We start from the raw sequence: 15,551 nt of genomic DNA on the forward strand, positions 1-15,551 counted from the left end.
TATCATGTTGATGTGAAAGAAGTAGTAAAATAAATTTAGGAAAATGTTGCTAGGTACATAACTAACCAACCCATTCAAAAGTTTTATGGATTTGCTCAGAAAAAACGGAATGGGAATATTGTACTTTTGAAATCTTGTGGGGTAAATTTAAACATGCATTATTTCAGACTGTGAAACACCATACTGTGGCAATCATAAATTTCATGTTAGGCTTTTGAGAACAACATATAAGAGATTAGGTTGCATTTGAAACCAGACTGATAGGTATTTTCTTGCACTTGAAATGTAAAAAGAAAAATGATTGCCTCTACCAAGCAGTATACAGGATGTCTCTCCAAAGAGTCATCTGGCACATTTATTCTGATGTTTCAACTGATATTTGCAACTTCATTTTTGCTCTGTGTAGATGGAGTTGGCCCAAACAAATACTGCTCATGACACGGTTCATGCAATGCCCAGAATCAATAGAAAGAATCAATTTGTTTCCCATTACAAACAAAATGATTTTTAAATGGGAATTTTACATGCCTGCTTGATAAAGCCATCCCAAATTAGTCTATTGTGATATTCATTTTATGTGTATGTATTAACAGGACCAGTAAAACATAACAAATAACCAGTACTTCAGGAGCAACTAAGCAGCGTGTTTGCATAGCTGTAGCGTCAACACTGACCAGGACAGTACTGTCGCTGCTGGAGTATTGGTTATTCTTCATGTTTTACTGTTTCTGTTAATCTATGACATAAGATGACATAAGATAAATGTCACACTAGACTATTTTAGGATCACTCTATGGCATGGGCACATAAAATTCCACTTTAAAAATCAGTTTGTTTGTAATGGGAAATAAAGTGATGCTTTCCATTGACACTGGATGTTACATGAAAGACATGATAAGCAATACTTGGTTTGTCTGACTCAAGCTACACATTGGAAAAGTGAAATATCAAATATCTGATAAAACAGTAGAGGAAATACACTGGACGACTCTTAGGGAAGACAACTGCTATAGTGGTGTGGGGTAATATGAAGAAAAAAATTGAAGAATGCCTCAAAATTGCAATTTGCTCAAAATATTTTCTAACAATGCTGTTCTAAAAAGAGTTTTATAATAGTATCCTTTCATAAAAATCTTAATTAGTTTAACTTAAAAACTGTTTACCAGTTTTGGTTTCATTTAATGTCTCTCTGTTCACTGAATAGTTTGTTTGCCATGCTTTCTCATAGATCACTTTTAGTTTTGGCTGCAGTCTTGCCATCCATTCCTTATCTGGTCAGCTTGCTTTAGATTTTCCATGGTTTTTTCTGTATTCATTAAAGACAAATGCCAGGAAGGGTGCAGCTAATTTCCTGTCTGTTCTTTTCCATTCTGAAGTTCTATTATCTTTAATAACATTGCCCCTAATGGGACACTTAAACCTAATTTATTTTCTGCTATTATCCCTATTGACTGGAGACAGGACTCTGATTGTATAACATTTCTTACAGTTTATTGTATTATGCAGAATGATCATACGAGTTTAATAATTAAATTTTGCATTTGTTCATTTGAGTTGTGATTGTGAAGAAGACTGGACACTTGCAGCTCACTATTACAAAATGACTGGCTTCAGCCCCATAAACATTATAGAAAGGGTGAAAAACCTTGAAATTCCAAAGGAGACTGATATAGAGTGGAAAAAAGAGAACCAGGTATGAATTCATTCGTATTAGTTTACAAATGTGCATTATTTTCCTGCTTTTTGACATATCTGTGATGAGTTTTTTTTCTCTTAAGTAGTGTAGAATGGAAACAAGTGTTTTCTTAAACTTGTGATAAAAATTGCTGTGAATGAATCGTTTTGAATCCTTTGTAGCTATCTTGATTACTGAGAGCATAAGTAACTCATTTATTTATTTTTGTTATTCAAATATACCACGTAAGGTCAAACAATATTTTATAACAGATCCAGACCATTATTTTATTTCCTTATTTTAGTGGGAGCTATGACAGTTAAGATTATTGTTGTGCTTGTCTTGAGACTAATTTTATTTTCGCAATTAAGTGCCAGATACAAAATATGTCACCCAAACACAATTGACAATCCACACCAGGCCACATTTTCATATGCAAAGAATGCAATGGTTTCAAAGGAAGTCCACTCACATCCAATATCTATTTTAATTAGCATATGCATCAGTACAAGAACAATTCCAGATATATCTGATAGGAATCAAGTCCAGGCAAGTACAGAACATTCACACAATGTACTAGATGAGTAAACGTAAATATGTGTTAAACATAAATATGTGCTAATTAATTCTTCTATGAATGTAGCTTTATCCACAATTATAGATCATGGGATATACTCATGTGACCTGATGGTGATGATTGAGATAAATGCATGAAGCACTTACAGACTACTGAAGGCATGTTCAATGGACATGCCCTCTGAATTATTAGAGTGTGCCAAGAGCAGTAAGAATGGTAATACCACAGAGATAAGCTATGATGCAAGGTGGTACATAATCCTTTCCTTGTGAGGTCCCCTTGTTAGGGTAAGGCGCCGCAGGTGGAGGATGTGGAATTCAGAATTGCAGAGCTGGCAGAAGAGGCAATCCATCTTTCTGGGGCTAATACAGACAGAACCCACTGTCATGTGGGATGGGAAGGGATCCTTGAAGACTAAGGGAGTAAACCCTGACAGAAAATCTTGAATATCCTCTCGATATATAGAGAACCTCCTCTACTACACCAACGGCTTCTAGGAAGGTGGATGAGCTGGTATGGGTTTAAAGTTCTCAACAGCAATCCAGGAGCAGGGACAACCAAAGTGTCCCCAGCAGTTGGAAAGGTGGACAAAGGCTGCAGCAGGTTTGGAATCTCCAGTCATTGTAACTACTATGCCACTGGGCACAGGGCCCCAACCTGTTAAAAAATATGTGACTGTTGTTGTGCAGCAGCATTCCCACACTAAATTATATTGTGCACAGGCATCTTCTGAAGAACATAGCACTTGCCACGAGTCCTGCGGCGATCAGGGAATTGTGACAGGAGCAAGATTATGTAGTCTGGGAGCTCCTACTGATGGACAGGCATGTAGATGACAAATGTGTGATTACCACTTTGCTTGAGAAGAGGCTGTAAAGCAACTCATGTGCTGCATTCGTGACTGAGAAGGCCTGTTTAGGAACCACTCTGCTCACCCTGAATGGGGAGGGGGCTATAAAAGGTGCCCTAAACAAAGTCGGCCACAATTTTTAACCCAACTGGGAAGCCACACTCAGAGGGCACACCACATGCAGTTGACAGAAAATAAAGATAAACTTTGCTGCTTGGAACATCTGAACTCTATTGGATAATGATACAATAAGACAACCAGAAAGGCAAACAGCTATTATTTCTCCTGAACTTAAAAGATTTATAACTGATATTGCAGCATTCAGTGAAACTAGAATACCAGGCGAAGGACAAATCAAAGAACAAGGAGGTGGTTACACTATTTTTTTGGGAGGGAAAAGAAATTCATGAACCATGCATTCATGGTGGTGGCTTTGCTATCACAAAAAAAATTGTTCCTCACCTTGCTGAACTATCTTCTGTCATAAGCAAAAGGATCATGAGCTTAATCCTCAAACTCACCAATAACCAACACGTTACTGTCAGTGCATATGCCCCGATGCTCACGTGTGAAGATGATGAAAAGGAAGACTTCTACTCCCAATTTGAAATGCCTCTATGAAGAATACCCCAAGCTGGCAAAATCATTCTCTTGGGAGACTTCAGTGCACGGGTTGGTAGAGACTCAACACTTGGGCCCAAAGTAATTGGAAAAGAGGGGATATGGAAGTGCAATTCTAACAAAACTCTTCTGCTCACGAAATGGTCAGAGCACAACTTAGTTCTCACTAATACCATCTTCAGGCAGAAGGATAAGTTTAAAACCTCGTTGCACATCCATGCCCTAAACACTGGCACATGATTGATTATGTAATTGTGCAAACCAGGGACCAATACAATGTCATTATCATGAAAGAGTTTACATGTGCTGATGATTGCTGGACAGACAACTGACTGATACAGTCTGTGATGACCCTTCACATTCACTTACAATGTACGAAACAGAGAAAACTTGCAAGATCTAAAATGAATGCAGACTGTCTTAAGAATAGTAGCAATAAAGAAAAATTCCAGAAACTCGTGGATGAAAGGCTACCAGATAAATATCGTGAAAGCACCAGAGAACACTGGGCAACACTAAAGGCTGCAATAATGTCAGCTGCCGAAGAATCAGTTGGATACTGCAAGACTAAATACCAAGACTGGTTTGACAAAAATGGCCAAGAAATTCAGGTACTACTAAACAAAAAGAGAAAGGTACATCAGGCTTGGCAGAGCAATCCTAAGCCAATCACCAAGAAAAGAGAATATCAAGAAGTGAAGGCAGAAGTGCAGAGGAAAACTCGTGCTGTGAAAAACAAATGGTGGATGCTGATATCTCAAGAAATGCAACATCTAGCAGAAGCTAACAACACTCAAGATTTCTTCAGCATAACAAAAACTATATATTGCCCAGTAACTCAAGGTCTAAACTGAGGGATGCCCCTACCCTCCTGAAGGACAGCTACTCCATTAACACACGATGGAACGACCATTTCCATGAACTCTTAATAAAGACCCAGAGATCAATGGAACAGTACTTTCCACAACTCTGCAAGAACCTACAAAACATCATCTTGGCGAAGTCCTTTCTCTACAAGAAGTTGAGAAAGCTATTAAGTAACTCAAAAACAACAAAACTGCTGAGTCAGATGCAATCCCTGCTAAATTTTTCAAGGAAAGTGGAAATACCCTTGCTGATCATATACTCATTCTCATTGCCAAAATATGGAGCACCAAAATCATTCCTCCTGATTTCAGAGATGCACTGATAGTTACCATCTTCAAAAAAGCCAACAGAACTGACTCTGGTAACTGCATGGAATATGCCTTCTATCTGCTGCTGGAAAAATACTTGCTCGAATTCTTTCCAACTGCGTGATACCTCTCGCTGAAGTTTATTTACCTGAAACACAGTGTAGATTTTGACTTAATCACAGTATCACAGGTATGATTTTCTGTGTGTCAGACCAATACAGAAGAAGTGTAAAGAACAACAACATCCTCTGTGCATGGAGTTCATAGATCTTGTAGAGATTTTTTACTCAATCAATCCTTATGGAAGATCTTAACTAAAACAGGGGCTGTTGTGTGAAGCAGATTAACATTCTTAGACTACTGCATGATAACATCAATGGCATGGTTCTTGTCAACAATGGCCCGGGGGAGAATTTCAAAATAAAACAGGTGCAAAGCAAGGTTATGTGATAACTTCTACTTTGTTTTCAATATTTGTTGGAACTATACTTCATCTTGTAAACAGGAAGCTGCCAAAGGACATAGTAATGGAATACAGGACTGGTGGTGGTCTATTCAATCTCAAAAGACTATGGACCAAGACTGAAGTATCCACTGCATCATTGAACTTCAATCTGTAGATGATAATGTTGTTCTTGCCAGCTCAGAAGATCTACAAACTATCCTAAATGCATTGGATGAAGCATACACAAGCATTGGTCTAAACCTTAACATCAAGAAGATGCAGATCCTACACTAATCTGCACCCAACTCTATTGCTATACCCCCAAGAAATACAGTACAAGGAAAAGTCCTGTAGAACATAGAACACTCCCCGTATCTTGGCAGCCATATTTCAGTAAATGCAAATAGTGATGGTGAAATACAATATCACCTCAAATGTGCCAGTGTGGCGTTTGGTCATCAGTGGGAAAGACTCTTTGATAACCATAACATCAGCATTAAGACCAAGCTGTATGTATACCACGATACTGTTATACCATTTCTCACATATGGGTGCAAAGCATGGACTACTTACATAATGCACATACAATGTCTGGTAAAGTACCATCATCACCGTCTGAGAAAAATCGTAAAGGTGAAATGGCAAGATTAGCGCACTAACATCAGTGTTCTGGAAGAAGCAAACTCTATGAGCATTGAAGCCATGATCATCAAGCATCAAGTCTGTGGACGGGCACATTGTTTGTATGCCTGTTTCCAAAACAAATTATGCATTCCCTGGTAAAGGATTGTCAAAGAAAACTAGGAAGTCCACAGAAAAGATACAAAGCTTTACTTAAGGACAACATGAAAAGATGTCAAATTGAAACTGATAACTGGAAAAATACTGCAATTAGCCATTCAGTATGGCATTGCAATATCTGGGAAGGTATTAAGCACGTAGAGCAATTGAGGTGGAAAATAGAAACTGACAAGCACAATGCTAGAAAACAATGGAAACTCCTGAAGATCAGCGACACTATGCAGCCAGTCCCCACCAGAACAAACATGTGTCAAAAATGTGGAAAAATCTGCAACTCCAGGATTGGCTTCTAAAGTCACTTAAGATCTCATAGAAACTGATTTTAAAGAAGACAATCATACTTGTCAGTGAGTGATAGTGCATCACATAATACTGTAACAATTTCTTATATATTTCACTATCACTTCTTAACTTCAGCAGAATGTGAAAGTTGTAAGGACTTGTTAAATATGGCCGTGAATTTATTAGGAGCTGATCGCAACATACATGACCTAATTTGTATGGCTCCAATCACTATTAGTGAAGCTGAAAATATAATCAGGATCTTAGAAACCAAAAATACCACAGCTATTGACAACGTATCATCCAAAGCTATAAAGCACTGCTGTAATGATCTATATCAAGTCCTGTGTCACATTTTCAATGACTCCTTTCAGTATTTCACAGAGATTAAAGTTTGCTATTGTGGAATCATTTTTTAAGAAGGGTGACAAAACTAATTTATCAAACCATTGTCCATTATCTCTGCTAAGCTGCTTCTAAAAAATGTTAGAGAAACTGGTGTGTAACACACATATAGAATTTTCTGCAACTCACCAATGACCTATGACTGCATAGACTACAACATTCTTTTAAGGAAGGCTGCTTTTTACAGTTTGAGCAAAGGCACATGATTGTGCTGAGTATCACACTGATCCATTTTGGGGCCTGTACTATGTTTTATCTTCATATACACTCTCCCACTTTGTACAAATACTGAGAGCAAATTTGCTTTTCTGCTGATGACGCTACTATTCTGCTTGAAAGCTGAAAATTGGGTGAACTAGAAAATAAATGTAATGCTGTACTTGTAGACATCTTACACTGGTTTAAGTCTAATTGGTTAGCACTAAATACTGAAAAAACTCAATATATGCAGTTTCATCTATCTCAACAAGAAAATGAAGTAATTCACTTTAAATATGATAACCCAAATATATTACATTGTGAATTTTGTAGGCCGGCCGATGGGGCCGTGCGGTACTAGGCGCTACCGCGTGACCGCTACGGTCGCAGGTTCGAATCCTGCCTCGGGCATGGATGTGTGTGATGTCCTTAGGTTAGTTAGGTTTAATTAGTTCTAAGTTCTAGGCGACTGATGACCGCAGAAGTTAAGTCGCATAGTGCTCAGAGCCATTTGAACCATTTTTTTGAATTTTGTAATTTCCAGGGAATTATAATTGATGGCAGGTTAAATTGGTCTGGGCATATTCTAGACCATCAAAAAAGACTCAGTGTGGCAACTTACCCCTGCATCTGGTTACCGCAGTCAGTGATATTAATGCTATCAGAGCTGCTTATTCTGTCTGTTTTCACTCTGTCATGTCATATATGGTATAATACGCTCATCATAAAAAGTTTTCCATCACCTCGGTTCCGAGAGTTCCAGAACCTGTACAGAAAATTTGAATAGAGATCAACCTTTTTATTTGGTCATGAAAACCACACATTGCATGTTGTACCACCATACAGTGAGACCTTCAGAGGTGGTGGTCCAGATTGCTGTACACGCCGGTTCCTCTAATACCCAGTAGCACATCCTCTTGCATTGATGCATTCTCGTATTTGTCATGGCATGCTATCCACAAGTTCACCAAGGCACTGTTGGGCCAGATTGTTCCACTCCTCAACGGCAATTGGGCATAGATCCCTCAGAGTGGTTGGTGGGTCACCTTGTCCATAAACAGCCCTTTTCAATCTATCCCAGGCATGTTTGGTAGGGTTCAACATGCTGGTCTCTCAGGTCGAGCAATGTCGTTATCTTGAAGGAAGTCATTCACAAGATGTGCACAATAGAGGCGCAAATTGTCGTCCATGAAGATGAATGCCTCACCAATATTCTGCTGATATGGTTGCACTGTTGGTCACAGGATGCCATTCATGAATCACACAGTCGCCTTCCATGACCACCTGCGGCGTACGCCGGCTCACATAATGCCACCCCAAAACAGCAGGGAACCTCCACCTTGCTGCACTCGCTGGACAGTGTGTCTAAGGCGTTCAGCCTGACCGGGTTGCCTCCAAACATGTCTGGTTGAAGGCATATGCAACACTCATCGGTGAAGAGAACGTGATGCCAATCCTGAGCAGTTCATTTGGCATGTTGCTGTGCCCAGCTGTGCTGTGCTGCATGGTGTCATGGTTGCAAAGATGGACCTCGCCATGGACACCGGGAGTGAAGTTGCGCATCATGCAGCCTATTGCACACAGTTTGAGTCATAAAACAACATCCTGTGGCTGCACGAAAAGGATTATTCAACATGGTGATGTTGCTGTCAGGGTTCCTCTGTGCCATAATCTGTAGGTAGCGGTCATCTACTGCAGTAGTAGCCGTTGGGTGACCTAAGTAAGGCATGTCATCAACAGTTCCTGTCTCTCTGTATCTCCTCCATGTCCGAACAACTCCCCTTTGGTTCACTCCGAGAGGCCTAGACACTTCCCTTGTTGAGAGCCCTTCCTGGCACAAAGTAACAATGCGGACGTGATTGAACTGTGGTATTGACCATCTAGGCATGATTGAACTACAGAAAACACGAACCATGTACCTCCTTCCTGGTGGAATGACTGGAACTGATCGGCTGTCGGACCCCCTCTGTCTAATAGGTGCTGCTCATGCATGGTTGTTTACACCTTTGGACAGGTTTAGTGACATCTCTGAACAGTCAAAGGGACTGTGTCTGTGATACAATATCCATAGTCAATGTGTATCTTCAGTTCTGGGAACCGAGGTGATGCAAAATTTTTTTTGGTGTGTGAATTTTTAGGGTAATCAACCTTTAGCCAAAAAAGTCTTTGTTACACAAAAGAGAGCAGTTAGAATTGTGGGTGGAGGTCATCCAAGATATTCTTGCAGAAATGTGTCCCATAAGCTACAAATATTAACCATCACATCTCAATTTATTTTCTTTGGTGGTTTTTGTCTCTAATAACTATTTTCTTTTTACATCTAATAGTGCATACCATGGATCATAACACAAGATCTAGAAATGAAACTTCCGTTCAGATTAGAACTGTGTGCCAGTCAAAGACTCGAACTCAGGACCTTTGCCTCCCATGGGCAAGTCCTTACCAACTGTGCTACCCAAACATGACTCATGACCCATCCTCACAGCTTCACTTCTGCCAGCACCTCGACTCCTACCTTTCAAACTTCACAGAAGTTCTGCTGCCAAACTTGCAACACCACCACTCCTAGAAGAAAGGATATTGCAGAGACATGGTTTAGCTACAGCTTGGGGGCTGTTTCCAGAGTGAAATTTTCACTCTGCTGTGGAGTGTGCTCCAGTATGAAACTTTCTGGCAGATTAAAACTGTGTGCTGGACTGAGACTTGAACTCAGGACTTTTACCTATTGCAGACAAGGGCCCAAGTTCGAGTCTAGTTCCAGCATACAGTTTTAATCTGACAGTAAGTTTCATATCAGAGCACACTCACCGTGCAGAGTGAAAATTTCATTCTGGCAGCATCCCTCAGGCTGTCGCTAATCCATGTCTCCACAATATCCTTTCTTCTGGGAGTGGTAGGTAGTCTTGCAAGTGTCACGCGAGAACTTCTGTGAAGTTTGGGAGGCAGGAGATGAAGTACTGGTGGAAGTGAAGTTGTGAGGACGGGTTGTGAGTCATGCTTGGATAACTCAATTGGTAGAGCACTTGCTCATGAAAGGCAAAGGTCCCAAGTTCAAGTCTCAATCCGGCACACAGTTTCAATCTGCCAGAAGTTTCTTATCAGTGCACACTTTGCTGCAGAGTGAAAATTTCAACCTAGATGTAAAAATGATTTATGTAGAGACCTGGAACATCTAAGTCTTCTTCACCATTCTGCCACTAAAGTTTTCATCTCTCTTCCATCAGTTATGAAAACCCACATTGATGTCCCACCACATTTAAATTGAAATCAAAATGATTATTTACTTTTTTGAGACTTTCTGTTTATAATGTGTGAGCCGTAATTCATCTTCCTGGTTTAATGCATAATAAGAATTTACTTCACTTCATTAATCATAGTAATGGATGATGAAAAAAGAAAGAGTCACCATGGTGGAACTCATTCCAGATAACCCGGATTGATTTAGGGAAACCAATGAAAACCACCACATCAGATAAACAAACCTATATACTTTTTGTATGAACAGTTTGAACTACATTTAGATTTATTTTAGTGAGTTACATTTATAACAGCACTATCAAGCTGATATGAAATTCATTTTACTGAATTACAGTCCAATTAAAAATTTTAAGTTGTACTGAAGACTTCCTACAGTGAATAAAACTAATTTTTCAGGAGAAAAGCTTCCAATATATGTTTGAATATTCCTACGGCAAATAGAAATTGTTTGCCAGGAGAAAAGTCTCCAATTTGTGTTTGAAACCTGTTTGGTCACAAATAACCACACCTATTTTTCAGATGTATGTTGTGCTGCACACCCCTTTCTTTAATGTAGTTGGTTTCATACTCCAGAGATCGTATTAATGTGTGATATGTCAATCAAACAGAAATTGCACACATTTGTTACAAAAACATGTTTATATTACCACATGCTCTGTATTTTCCTGTACACCATGTGTAGTGCTTATAGTTGTTGGCTGGTGATGTATAGGTCACTGGTGCAGTTCCTGCCATCTGTGGTTATTTATTATTTGGCATTTGTAATTTCTGGAAGATTCTGGGACTTACTCATGTATGAATATTGTTATTTACTAGAACATTTTACGAATATATAAAAAGGAACACACTGCTTAGGCAGGCAGTTTAGCTGAATGTACACTTTTCTGTGTGATCTATAGCTGTGTTTTCAATGTGATGTTTTAGTTTCTCTTGACAACATTCCTCTCATAAGTGTTACCTGCTCCTGGATTCAACATCACATAGTTTGCAAAAGGAGCCAGGTCATCACTGACATCAACATTGCTATGGTTTGAATATGACTGCAGAAGTCATTGCCTTTACTAGCTGGACCCAAAACGTAAACATTATATCCCCCTGCAGGCTGTATTGTAAAGGCATCAATGGATATGAAAGCATCAGTGATTCAGATGCATGTCAAGTATCCATAAGTGTTTTCGGGAGACACTGGTCAGGGTTTGATGAAATGGTTAAAGAATTTCTACCATGTCACCAAATACAACAGGTGTATGACATGATGTGTCTTGCCAACACCTACTTTTTCTTGGACAGTGCAGCCCAACTGTGGTTTGATAACAACAGGGAACAGCTCATGAGATGGGGAAAATTACAGGCAGAAATCAAGAAAACATTTGGTGCCAACTAGCAGCTGGTCTGCAAATCCTTTATTGCAATGGAAGAACAGAACATATATGTTTTGGAGCTGTGTCACACAGTGAACCTGAATGTGATGGAAGCTGATGAAATTTCACACGTAATGAACGGTGTGGCAGAAGGTATCATACTAAGTGCTTTTTTTGAAGGATGTCATCATTTGACTAAGTGGTGCTAGCACATTGAGGCAATGCACTTTAAAAGGGTATATTGAAAGTTAGTCAGTTATTTTCATGTTCCATGGATCATTTTACACAACAAATCGTTAGGATGTGGACTGAGTCATTATTCACATCACAAATTAATTGGTACATTTGGTTACATGCTGAACATTTCTAATGTGTCCTCTTTTTTAAGAAAAAAGATATACAGATGTGAGTTAATAATTCCTACCCACCATCACTGACACACTACAATAATAGAAATACTTCTATAGAACAGAAGGAGTTATTAAGGAGCAACTTTCTCAGTTTGCTTTCAAATTTTACTTTGCTGTCTGACAAAGATTTTATTTTACTGGATAAGTAATCAAAAATTTTAGTTGCAGCACTGTGCACCCCTTTTTGTGCCAAAGACAACCTTAATGTGGAGTAATGTGTGTAATTTTTCCTTCTAGTTTTATAATTATGTACATCATTATACCTATTGAACTGTAGTAGATTATTTGCAACAGACTTCATGAGGGAATAAATATACTGTGAAGCAGTAGTCAGAATGCACAATGTCTGCAAGATGATCATAGATGAGCATCACATATTATTCTTACAGCACATTTTAGAGCATTGTAGACTTTCTTTCTTACAGATGGAGTTATCCCACAACATTCTCTATATGACATTATTGAATCAAAATATGCAAAATGCATCAACTTACTGATTTCTCTCTGTGCAAGACTTGTAATGATTCCAAGTGCAAATGTGGCTGAACTAAGTTGTTTTAGGAGTACCAAAATGTACTTTTTCCAGTTTAAATTCTCATCAATATGGACATATAAGATTTTTTTAAGTTTACACACTATTTATTGTTTCCTCACTATGTGTTACACTTATCATTGATGTAGTACTGTTAGATGTGCAGAACTGAACATGTTGTGTCTTTTTAAAATTGAGAGTGAGACCATTCACAGGAAACCAATGAGACTTTTAAGAACTTTGTTTACCATTTCTTCTCATTCTGTATGTGTGCTTGGATTGATTACAATACTAGTGTCATCCGCAAAGAGAACTATTTCTGTTGTTGAACATTAGACAGAAGATCATTTATGCCTATGAGGAACAACAGTAGACCTAAGATATAGCCTTGGGGAACCCCATACATGATTTCTCCCCCAGTCAGAATTATGTCCCCAGACAATATTTGTTGAATTAGTAAGTACAACTTTCTGCAATCTTTTGGTTAGATATGACATTATCCATTGGTTGGCTGTACCATCAATCCCATAAAACTTCATTTTATCTAGAAGAATACCATAATTCATACATTCAGATGCCTTAGGTTGCTGAAAATACCAGTCAGCATTATTTTATTATTTAATACTTGTAAAATTGGTTAGTGAACATGTAAATGACATTCTCAGTAGAGACCCTTCTGAAATTCAAACTGTGATTTGTTGAGGATGTTGCTAAGCTGAGATACTATTCTAGAGTACAATATGTTCAACAGAATCATGTATGTTGTACAGCTGGCAAGGCCGTCAGGACATCACATCACTAAAATGTCAAGTAGTAGGAGAAGAAATATGAGGGGATAATGTCTTGACATCAAACACAAATATTTGCAGTGAATCCAGCCAGGTGTAAGTTGCATAGCTAATTTGAGAAGAGTTTTCTAGATCATTGACACCAATCTCAACAAGGCAAACCAACATAGAGGAATGGAGTCAGAAACATGGACTAAGACCATGACTATCATACAACATATGAGGTTATTGACAACACAAATACCGTGGGATCCCTTACTGGTTTGATCACCATGTACATGTATCCATTGTACAACCCCTGTAAAGAAAGAATAAGAGTGGTTGATGACTATTACACCATAAAATATCGAACAACAGGGCAAATCAATACACACTAGGCAACCGCAGATGACTACAGCTGATCTGTGGAATGAAGCTCATCACCATATCCTGAACAAGGCCATTCTCCAACCCACAACCCACAGCAATCATTCCCTGTCACCACACAATGGTTCTAATTACTCAACCAGATGCTGAAGTCAGGAAAACTGAACAAGACCACCCCAGATAAAAATCCACATTGCAACAGTTGCAATGATGTTGCCAAATCACTTTGGTGTCCTCATCAACAACCTACTGGCCTGGCAGTAGTTGCCTCTTAAGGTATCATTTTCTGTCATACTGAATGCTTCTGTTGCCAGCTGAAGAAAGAATTACATTGTGAGATTCAAATGCCATTGTAATCAAAGTTATAAATGGAAAGTACATTCAACCAACAGGAACCTGTGTTGTGAGAATAACTATCAATATCAGGACATAGCTCTTTGAATTTATTGTTTCACCAGAATTCATAGATGATGTTATCCATGGATGGGGCTTGCAGCTCTCACAAGCAATTATAGACCACGGAAAATTGGAACTCCATCAATTTCAGACAGTTATGGTTTCTCTGGGTGATTGTCTAACTGAAGACAAGATGAATTCTAATCAGCAGTCAGAATGCTCAATTAAATTTTAAAGTTTTAATAAAATGAAAAAAGTCTGTGCATCACTCCAGCCATTTTTGAACTCCTGGTGGACCACCCGCTTCAACATCTTAGGAACGAGGCTTTGTAACTTAGATGGTGGTGATATTGTTTTCAATAAAACATTTGAAGAACATCTAAAATACTTAACAACTATGCTGAAGTGTGTTCACAACACAGGTCTTTGCCTGACTCACAGAAAGTGCCTCACTGTCATCCAACAAAAATAAAAATGTTTACACACCTAGTTAAAGGAAACCGATTCTATTCCTATCTAGATAAAGTAAGAGCCATAACTGATACCCAATTCCCTAGGACATTTGTGATGTGAGAGGCTTCCTTGTAGTGTGCTGCTACTACATAGACTTCATAAAGGATTTCATTTGCAAGGCATGGCCAGTACAAACACAGATGTAGGGTGACACCAGATTTTCTTGGAATAAGGAGCAAGAAAGATCTGTCTGCATCCTTAAGGAGGGGGCAGATGCCATCTTCATGGCTCCTCTCTTTTTGACAATATTGCTGAAATGGAACTACACAATGATAATAGTGATTATGGGACCCACACAAATTCAGGAAGGTACTGAAAGAGTGATTGCTGATGACTCCAGTGTACTGTAAGTACTCTAAAACTGAGAAAGATTGCCTAATTGTTGTTTAGGCAGTCAGCAAGTTCTGATCCTTATTATATGGCAAACACTGTTCTGTCTGACTATTATTTGTATGTAAGTTGACAAAACTGTAGGATCCATCAGTACGTTTGGCAAGATTGGCACTGAAACTTTAGGAATATGACATCACAGTAGTATAAAAAAAGGATGCAAACACAAAGGTGCCAAATCCCATTGACCATATCCATTGGAGGCATTAAAGAAGGAAGAAGCTGTTAAAGAAGAATTCAGAATGATAGATGGCACATTGTATAAGAGGAATTCTGAGCCAGTGGAATGTACACTGTGTACACTGCCTGTCCAAAAAGTTCTGAGACTGATTTCATTCCTGATGTACAAGCAACATCAGCATAGTGGCAGCTTGAACTAACAACAGATGTGCATTCCACCAGTCAGTTGTGAGCAGGCGGTGTTAAGGAGTGGACATGCAGGTGTGGCATATCCCACTGGAGCGACAACTCTGAATCAAGTGTTCAAGACAGTGCCTAGAATGGTTTC

General features: G+C 38.9%; 1 protein-coding gene across 1 annotated transcript in view; it reads left to right on the top strand.

Annotated features, from left to right (window-relative positions):
• LOC126248260 (Hermansky-Pudlak syndrome 3 protein homolog) overlaps positions 1–15,551 on the top strand; it is a 176,733-nt gene that overhangs the window by 100,450 nt on the left and 60,732 nt on the right. The window contains exon 10 of the mRNA XM_049949111.1: positions 1,555–1,693. Within this exon, the coding sequence (XP_049805068.1) occupies positions 1,555–1,693 (139 nt within the window). The remainder of the gene's footprint in view (positions 1–1,554; positions 1,694–15,551) is intronic.

Source organism: Schistocerca nitens, chromosome 3 (assembly GCF_023898315.1).
Source record: "Schistocerca nitens isolate TAMUIC-IGC-003100 chromosome 3, iqSchNite1.1, whole genome shotgun sequence".
NCBI classification, from domain to species: domain Eukaryota; kingdom Metazoa; phylum Arthropoda; class Insecta; order Orthoptera; family Acrididae; genus Schistocerca; species Schistocerca nitens.